General features: G+C 41.0%; 1 protein-coding gene across 1 annotated transcript; it reads right to left on the bottom strand.

Moving 5' to 3' along the window:
- Nucleotides 1-1,573: 1,573 nt before the first annotated feature.
- On the bottom strand, nt 1,574-5,371 carry LOC138129788 (uncharacterized). The gene has a single exon (XM_069046091.1). It carries the CDS (start codon nt 4,856-4,858, stop codon nt 1,691-1,693), a length of 3,168 nt encoding a protein of 1,055 aa, XP_068902192.1. The 5' UTR covers nt 4,859-5,371; the 3' UTR covers nt 1,574-1,690.
- Nucleotides 5,372-9,863: the final 4,492 nt, after the last annotated feature.

Here is a 9,863-nt window from a genome sequence, read left to right on the forward strand (position 1 = left end):
TTGTGAGAAACCAGCAAAAATTATTAATCAAGGACTAGCTGAGTCGCCTAGGGTCTTGAATTTAATTAACACCAAAGATGTTTCTAACCTTCGGAAGTGTTTATACCGCAAGCGGAGATCTCAGTTCCCAAAATTACCAACTGACATTTTTGAAGCCCAAAGAACAATAGATATACTGAATCCTCAAACATGTAAGAAAGAAAATTTTTTGTTGGCAAATTGCTATGAAAGCAATATTGTTATATTTTCGTGTGTCACCAACCTAACATTTTTGAGTTCATGTACGACATTGTATATGGATGGGACTTTTGATTATGCTCCTAAACATTTTGTGCAAATGTTTACCATACATGGCATAAAAAATGGTCATTATGTGCCTTTAGTTTTTTGTTTGTTGCCAAACAAAAGTAAAGAATCATATTCAAAGACATTTGATATAATTAAATCAAAATGTACAATGCTTAGACTGAATTTTGAACCACGTGAAGTAGTTGTGGATTTTGAGGAATCAATTCACGGAGCTGTAAGGGAAATGTGGCCAAACGTGAAATTAATTGGCTGCTGATTCCATTTATCGCAATCTTGGTTTCGAAAAATTAAAAAATTAGGACTAATTTCTGAATATATGGATCGAGGCTCAAAAATAGGTCAGTTTTTGAATTCGATTTTTGGTTTAACATTTTTGGAGCCAGAAAGTGTGGGCGACTGCTTTGCATTTGATTTGATTGCAACAGAAAATGTTAATGATAGCCGACTGACAGCATTCCTAGATTATTTAACAGAAAATTATATACGGGAAGATGCTCGCTTTCCACCCGAGATTTGGGCTAGCGCCTCAGTCACTTCTGAAAGAACCACAAACTGTTGCGAATCGTTCCATTCGCAGTTTAATAAAAGCTTTTATTGTCCGCACCCTAATATTTTGCAGTTTATTTATATTTTAAGCCAAAATCAGACAAATGTTTATGTTAAATTAAATAGCATAAATTTACCCAAAAAGATAACTAATAAAAAATATAGGGACCGTTTAATTTTCTTGCGAGATTTATTAATAAAATACCAAAACCAAAGCATTAGCCGAATCCATTTTGTAAGAGCGGCTTCGTTTCACTACAACAAGTTATCGTAGATAATGTTATATGTCCACTTATAGTTTGTATAGTAGAATGTATGAATTGTATATAGGTTTGTATATATTATGTATATTATGTGTATTATGAAGGTATGTAGTTTGTATATATTTTTTTTTGTAAATAAATGGTTTGTCGAGAATCTTTTATATTATTTGGTTTTCATAATTGCTTTTAAACATCGGTGGGGCCCACCATTACCTACTACCTGGATTTTATTGAGGGGCTTAGAGAATCAGGGGTGCGGCGCAATCGTGCCCAGGTATTAACAACCACTTGGGTCGCCTCGGCGCAATCGTACCATCGGCTTAAAACAACTCAGGTAGTACCGGCGCAATCGTCCTATACCGATCATGACACCCTTATTAAATTTAATCATGGCTCTAATTACCTTGGTGACGAATTCATTTCTTTCTGGCAGGTTATAATTGCATAAATGTAGGATGTGGGGTAGTTAACACGCACTTCAAAGTTGTAAAAACTATATTAATGAACAAACAGCAACTGTGGAAAATATTTGAACAAAATAGCCGGCTTTTTTCTTGGCGGCTGGCGAACGACTAACTAGTGCGCAGCTCGGACGTCCGCGCCTGCGCTGCTCTTGTGCGGGTGGCGATTCCTTTCCACCCTACATCTCGGCCATCCTCTCCGTCATTCGCCCCGAATGGTTTCATCTGATCCGCGCTTGATGTGGTGTTCTTCGGACCCTCATGGTTCCCAATCTTCTCAACTTCATATCTGTCGATTCCCGTCCTATTGGTAACCCGGTATGGACCAAGAAATTTTGGCAAAAGCTTTGAACAAGGAGCAAACTGAGTTCGCTTGATAGCTACCAAATCACCAACTTGGTACTTCAGGGACGACTTTCTCTTCTTGTTGTATGTTCGACAATTTTCAATTTGAATTTCTTCTATCTTCCTCTTCGCCTCTTCCCGGAGACTTTGCCTATCCTCTATGAACTGATTGACAAATTCTTCTTCAATCATTTCCTTCAATTTTAGATCTTCAGTTCTTCGGATTGTCACCCCAAAAAAGAGTTCAGAAGGCGACCTCGCGATACTTCTATGATAAGTTGAGTTTAGGGCTTCTTGAACTTTTCTCAAATGCTTATACCATTTTTCGCTGTCATCCATCGACAGTTTCGTTAATAATGGAACTATAGTTCGATTGACTCGTTCGATCTGCCCGTTTCCTCGAGGAACACCTGTGGTGATGTGAACCAACTTGATTTTTTCTTCAGCGCAATATTCTTCAAACATGGCTGACGTAAAAGCCGCGCCTCGATCTGATATAATAGTCTTCGGATTGCCAAAGATACTTTGCTGATCTTTCAGGTGCCGAATTACTTCTTCTGAGTTTGTGGTTTTCGTTGGGTATAGCCAAACAAATTTAGTAAACGCGTCTATCACGGCAAAAATATATTTGTATCCTTTCTTGGTTTGCGACAATGGACCTAAGTGATCCACATGGTAAGTTTGTAAAGGTCTGTCACCTTTATCAATAGGGTTCAGGAAACCTTCTTGCTTCCCAGATTTTCTTTCAGCCAAAATACAAGGCACACAATTGGATACTATTTTCTTGATTTTTTCTTCTAACCCCGATATCCAATAATCTCTTTGAACTAATTCTTTAGTTTTTCTAACGCTAAAATGTCCATTTTCATGCGCCGACTTTATAATTTCTTCTTTATGCTTTGATCCGCCAATATCCAGTTCTTCTTCTTCTTCTGGTCGCAGCAACATGACCGCGTTTTCTTCGGTCAGAAGCTCATCACAAGAGTCCTTTTCGTCTTTAAACTTCGGTCTTGGAACGACTTCTATTTTTTCAGCATTTGCCATCAAAGTGACATGCATTAGAATCGGTTTACCTACAATCAAAGTCATATCTATAGGCATTTCCCCGTCAGGTACGACATGTAGAATAGTCTTGAACGACGCTTGATCAATTTTCAGGACAGCTTCAAATTGTCCTAAGGCTTTCACCAATCCCTTTCCAAACCCAGTGAAAGTAATTTCTTTTCTTTCAAAGTTGGGCGCGCCCAGGTCAAGAAAACTCGTCAACGTGATCAAGTTAAAATCGCTTCCGGTATCGACTAACGCCATCATTTTCACTCCGTTAACTTCTAAATGTTTATTCATACCATGATCGAGTTCTGCTTCTTGTTCTTGAATTCGTAAAGCTTTCTTATGATTTTTATTGTCAGTTGATCCTTCTTTCTTTTCTTCTTGTTTAGTCGGGCAAGCGTTAGAAAGATGACCAAATTCGTTGCAGGAAAAACACTTTGTCCCTTTCGACTTATCTTTACATTCTTTCGACTTATGTCCCTTTCTGCCACAGTTATAACATCGATCTTTTGTCGTCATTGGCGCCGGTTGTTTAGACTTTTCATCTTTAGGTTTTACTTCGGCTCTTCTTTTTTCTTGGCTGTTCTTGAATTTTGTATATACTAAAAGTTTTTCCTTCAAATGTTTAATACTTTTAGCACCATACAGAATTGACTTATTTGTTTCTTCATCTGGAATTCCCTGTACCACGTAATCTATCAAAGCACTTTCTTCGACATCCCCCTGGCTTGCAATTTCTTTCATACTAAACAAATACTGCTGAAAGGTTTCGTCAGATTTTTTCTTCCGTGAACTCAACTTCTTATGAATTTCTGCGCTGTTCGTGTGTTTTCCAAATTCTTCTAATAGTCTTTTTTTCAAAATCTTCCATGACCTAACTCCATGTTCAGAACGCAGAAATAGTCTGGCAGTACCACTTAGTGACTTTTTCCCGTATACAAATTTTTCAATTGAAGTCCACTCCATAATTTCAGCTGTTTCTTCAAAGTCTTCAATAAACTTTGCGATAGTATAACCGTCATCGCCACTAAACTTCTGTAAGGCATCATCGATATCTCTTGAACTCATGCTAAATCTTGGTGTAAATTCGCCTCGAACATGTCTTCTACGTTCTCTCCTTACAGGTGATTCTTCACATTCTGATTCGCTTTCTTCGTAGTTTTGCCGTCTTTCTGCTGTTTTCTTTTGTTTTCGATTGGCGTTCTTTACTCTTCTTCTGATTTTCTGTTCATCTTCGGTTTCTTCTTCAGAGTCACCCCATTTGTTCCTTTTTTTCCTTTGAGTTTCATCTTCTCGTTTTTTCTTGCGCCATTTAACATCGTTGACATTTTTTTTCAGAGCTTTTGTCTTCGGTGTCTTCTTGTTCGTTTCTTCGTCGTTGTCTTCTTCAGTATCGTCATAAAATGCATCGTCGTCTTCATCATCTTCGCTGATGCTCTCTTCTTCGTCATCTTCGTCTTCTTCGTCGTCGTCTTCTTCTTCGTCATCTTCTCTTTCTTCGTCTTCACAGTTTTTCTTTTCTGCCGTCTTAATTTTTTTCGCCTTCGTCGTCTTTTTCTTCTTTACCAATTTGTCAATGTCCATTAGACACGAGCAAATTCGTTCGGTCAAAGTTTCGATATCGCCGTAGTAGTCTATGCCTAAAATGTTTGCCACAGACACAAGATCAGCTACACCGAAATTAGCCGTAATGTACACAATTTTCGCACTATGCTCAGGTGAACTGTCTCCGAACTTAAAGCCGTTAAATTCCCTTAGTCTTTTTCGATTGTCGCGATCACCCAACTGTTCGAAAACTATTTGATGCAACACTTGAATTATCTTCTTAGGGGCTTTTTTAATATTGTCCGCAATAAATGCAATTTGACCGAGGTTTTCAATCATTTTTCACTAGTTGCCGACAATAATTGTTCACCGAATGTCACAGATGTTATGCGTCGTGTCCGAGTCGTTCACTATTTATTTTCGTGCGTTACCTTTATAGCGATCACCTTACTTCCGTTTTGTTCGTCAACTTTTAAAATTCCACGTCTTTCGTCTTGATCCGTCGTTAAATTGGAATTCGTCAGTATTGGCCTCGTTGTTTTCTTGGAAGAAACACAATGCCGCCAGCTGGAGAATCGCTAAAAATAGCACTGCTGCCTCACCACGTTGCCGCCGTCCGTATGTGACGCAGATACCGGCATCCCGGTTGAGCCCCCAAAGTTGTAGGATGTGGGGTAGTTAACACGCACTTCAAAGTTGTAAAAACTATATTAATGAACAAACAGCAACTGTGGAAAATATTTGAACAAAATAGCCGGCTTTTTTCTTGGCGGCTGGCGAACGACTAACTAGTGCGCAGCTCGGACGTCCGCGCCTGCGCTGCTCTTGTGCGGGTGGCGATTCCTTTCCACCCTACATAAATCTATATCGTTTTATGTTTACTTTAATCACGACTCTAGTTAACGGTAACTTTAATAAGGGTGTCGTGATACGGCCCAATGTGTTTACGATAAACCTCGTGGATTTTTGACAAGTAACACAAATGCGGATGACGTCGTAAAAAATAAAAAATACACAAGTGTGCTTGTATTCTTTGGGTGGTTACGACAACAAAACAAAGTAGATAATGATTATGTTAACCAGTTCTACCCATTAAGATACAAGAATAAAAATATGTTCTTAATTTACTACATAGAAAGTAACAAAGCTCGGCACAATAACATTAATAACGATTGTACCTTAATAGCAATCAAAACATGTGTGTATTGTAATCATCCTTTAAAAAACTTAATTCAACACATGTTATTTATTGTAAAATAATAATAAATAATAGTTAAACATATCAATTATTGTCCTTATAAATAAAGAATTATTCGCTCAGGTGCAGCTGTAAACAGCTTAATCACTTTTTATGATATTGTCTACACACAATTTCCATTACTTTCCGACATTTTCAAATCAGTTCAACCACAAATCAGTACTTTGCGTGCTTAAATAGATTTGCCAGTCTGTTATGGAGCACAACGTGCTGGAGGGACCCCCCGACAAATCGGGAATTCCCCGTGAATCTCCCGTTAAACTACTTCTGACAACACAGCTCTGGTAAGAGAATCATTTGAACAATTGGTCTGGTATTGCCGTCAATCTTTAGATCGACATAAAATCCGGTGCATCACTTACTCACGGTCAGTTGTGTCAACTGGCGAAAAATCTGGCGGTGAGTCTTCGACTTTTGGGGATCAAAAAGGACGACATCGTCGGAGTCTATCCGAAAACTCGCACAAATTCGTGGTCGCCTATTTGGCGGGGTTGTTCTTGGCGGCTCCTTTGCAGCTCATTTGTGGAAGTGACCTCCCAATTTAATAATAAATCATAGCTAAATCTTGCACTTTAATATCAAATTCCATTTATTTCGGAACCCGGTGATGTTTTCATGATTTCAATGACACCAATTTTTTCCTAAATGTTTGAAAGGTCTCTCATTGAAAAATTATGTAAATCAATGTAGCGGTTATTGAATTAAAACAAAATCTTTACCTGTTTCATTAAAAATTTTGAAATTTTTACAGACTGTTCTACAATGATACACAATAATTTCTGAATTTTTTGAGAATTTTAAATTGATTAGAAGTGGGTGTTTTCGCTCGGACGGTAAAATTTCACTCACCCGGTACAAGTGAAGGTTCCAATCCCCCACAGGCTCTGTCTGGATGAATCGTTTTAGACTCCAGTCGCTTCGTGAAGGGACATTAGATGGGGATGTGCAGCAACTCTATTTCGTTCGACCCGGTCCATTATTATTAGTAAATAAGAGTGGTTGCTATTGGTTGAATATTTGGACCGCGCAAGTTTCCCCCACCAAATGTCCCTTCAGCTGCTAACAGAACTCTACGAAAGTAGACATACGAAGATATTGTACCCACAGCTTTAATAGAGGACCATTATCTTCCAGTTTATGCAATGCAGTTTTGAATTTGGCTTTTAAGCTTTGGTAAGTCTCATTTTCCTTTGCAAACAATTCAACACTTCACTCTCACGTAGCTTATTATTTGTTTCGGCTCTTTCCTCCTCAATCAACTCTACCTCATTCAAAATAATGCCAACCAATATTAGGTTGGTCAGACATCAGTAGCGCCTTGAAGCCACTTCCTGTCATTTTGCACCGACACAACCCGTTAATGACATGACGAGATGAAACCCTCCAAGACTCACAACACAGCATGGAATGTTGGCCACCCTCAACAATATCTCTGGCTTTAAGGAACAGTGGTTGATCGAAAGTAGCAAAGCAGGTTTTTTGAGAATGAACGTTGCTTCTCTCACTGGCTTCAAAAAGTGATGTAAACACTGTTTCGTAATTAGTAGGTGGGGCGCCGATGAATGAGAGGAAAATAATTCTTGAGCAATCAAAATCAAGACCACTTCTCATCTGCTCCGTGAACCGAGCATTTTTGGGGTGTTCGACGACTTTCAATACAATCAGAACAAGTCTGGCGCTGAGGCCAGTATTTCATCAACTTGATAACTTGTTAACGACACGTACAAAATTAAGTTAAAATAACTTATTTGATCGGTATAGGCCCTATACATAATGTGATGTTTGAAGCTCTCAAAAGTTGTTTTCATAGATTTTTCCCAAATTCCATTTTTTAAGGTTTTCGGGGATAATACAACTAGTGTTATGATTATCATCAGTGATAGCACGAGTTAAAACCCATGAAAATTGACCGAGTACGTAGCACGAGTTCAATTTTCTGTAGGTTTTAACGAGTGGTATCACCGTTGATTAATCATAACACGTATTATATTTGGTGAGAGAATATAATGAACGTTAACAGAAAATATTTTTTTTTAAATGTTAAAAATTTGAAACGATCTGTCAGTTTGACAGCAAATAATTACAGTTAAAGGATATTCAATACAACATTTTTTTGGAGTTTTCTTCTCAATGAACTTCCGAATCTCTTCCTCGCTAGCATCTCCCCATCGATGGTGATCTACTGGACTACTAGTTGAAACGTTTTCTGGTTAATACCTCTATTTTCTGACTTCGACGTTGTAACGAAGTTACTAAGAAACGCTCCCGGTGGCGGAAAAATTCCGCTCTTTCGCCGAGCCGGTGCAGAAAATTAGCGCGGAACCAAATGCACGAACCGCGTCGACCGAATCCGCTCCGGAACCCGTGTTTCTTCCGGCCGACAGCACCCGGACTCCGCGCTGAGCCGAGCTCCCCCACCGCCCCAGCCGCGAATCGCGGGCCGCGCGCAGTCCCACCGTGGCAATAAAAGGACCGCGCCGAGCCTGCAGAGCTCATTCCGATCCCGGTCCTCTTGCAGCTCCTAGCCTAGCTCCAGCACCGACTCCGACTCCGCTTCCGACCTAACCAACAACCCGCTTTCTCCGCTTTCCTGGCCCGTTCCCTCCCATTGCGAGGGAACCCCGGCTTTCCCGCTTTCTCCGCTTTCTTGGCCCGTTCCCTCTCATTGCGAGGGAACCCCGGCCTTCCCGCTTTCTCCGTTTTCCTGGCCCGTTCCCTCCCATTGCGAGGGAACCCCGGCTTTCCCGCTTTCTCCCTTTTCTTCCTGGCCCGTTCCCTCCCATTGCGAGGGAACCCCGGCCTTCCCGCTTTCTCCTGACCCGTTCCCTCCCATTGCGAGGGAACCCCGGCTTTCTCCGCTTTCCTGGCCCGTTCCCTCCCATTGCGAGGGAACCCCGGCTTTCCCGCTTTCCCCGTCTTCCTGGCCCGTTCCCTCCCATTGCGAGGGAACCCCGGCCATCCCGTCCCCTTTCACCCTCCTTTCCCTCCGACCGGAGCAGGAAGAGTCCGCAGCCTCCAGGTCCGACCGGAAAGACAGAAGAGCCAGCAGAGTCCAGGTCCGACCGGAACAACAGTAAGTACGAGCCGCGCTCTCCTCCGACATCCGCCCGGAGCACTCCTCCAGGTCACGGACATCGTCCCCGAAAGGTTCCGGCGCCACCAGGTACCTACACCCCTTTTTTTGCGCATAGTCTGAATAAAGGCCCCCCCCTTGTTGCGACACCTGTTTGTTTTACTAGCCCTTTTCCGCGCCCTGACAGCCGACCCCCGGACACCGTACGCTCCGCAAAAGCTACCCCGGCCGTGTGGCGTCCCACCACAGCCGCAAAAAGGGACTGGCGCTCGAGGCATACCGCGACCGACCCGAACGGCGTCAAATCCCGTGACGTGACTGCCGCCAGTGAACGTCACAACGTGTCCATTGAAACTTTCTGTCACTTTCATATTAACGAATTTTATTCGAAGGTAAAATAACAAGACCTAATTTTTTTATCGGATAAATTTTTCAATTTTACGAAAACTTTTTGCTTTGACAATTTTACGAGTTGAATTTGGGTATTTTTATTCTGGTTAGACCCGAAAGCTTTAGCTCGAGGGTTTAACCTTTGAATAAAAATGCCCAAATTCCACAGACAACCCCAAAGTCCACAGACAACAAAATCTCTGCTTCGACTCGTTTCTGAAAGAAATCGTTGAAACACCGAGAGAATTTAGAAAGGGGAGGCACTCATTAGTCCCCGTGAAAAAATATCTTTGTGCTGCTTCCAACATCAATGTGTTTAGGATGATTCTCGTGGCTTTTTGGGTTGTACCAAAAATGTGGATGGCATGGTAAGAAAATAAAAAAATACAAAAGTGTGCTTACCTATACAGCGTGATCAAGAATAACTGAATTTGTTGGTAACAACGAAAATTTGAATGATTTTGGTACCACTGTAAACTAAACGCATTTTCGGTTGTCAGCTTTGACAGTGTTGACAGGCAAACTTCAAATGTAGCATTTTTGTAATAGCATAAACCTAACCGACATAACCTAAACATTATTTAATGTCGTGTCAATGCCAATTTCGAGACAAGAAAACACCA

The sequence above is a fragment of the Tenebrio molitor genome, chromosome 4, assembly GCF_963966145.1.
Source record: "Tenebrio molitor chromosome 4, icTenMoli1.1, whole genome shotgun sequence".
Classification (NCBI taxonomy): Eukaryota; Metazoa; Arthropoda; class Insecta; order Coleoptera; family Tenebrionidae; genus Tenebrio; species Tenebrio molitor.

What these genes read in the sequence shown, in the direction of transcription:
- LOC138129788 (XM_069046091.1), bottom strand. Translation starts at nt 4,858, where the DNA reads ATGATTGAAAACCTCGGTCAAATTGCATTTATTGCGGACAATATTAAA.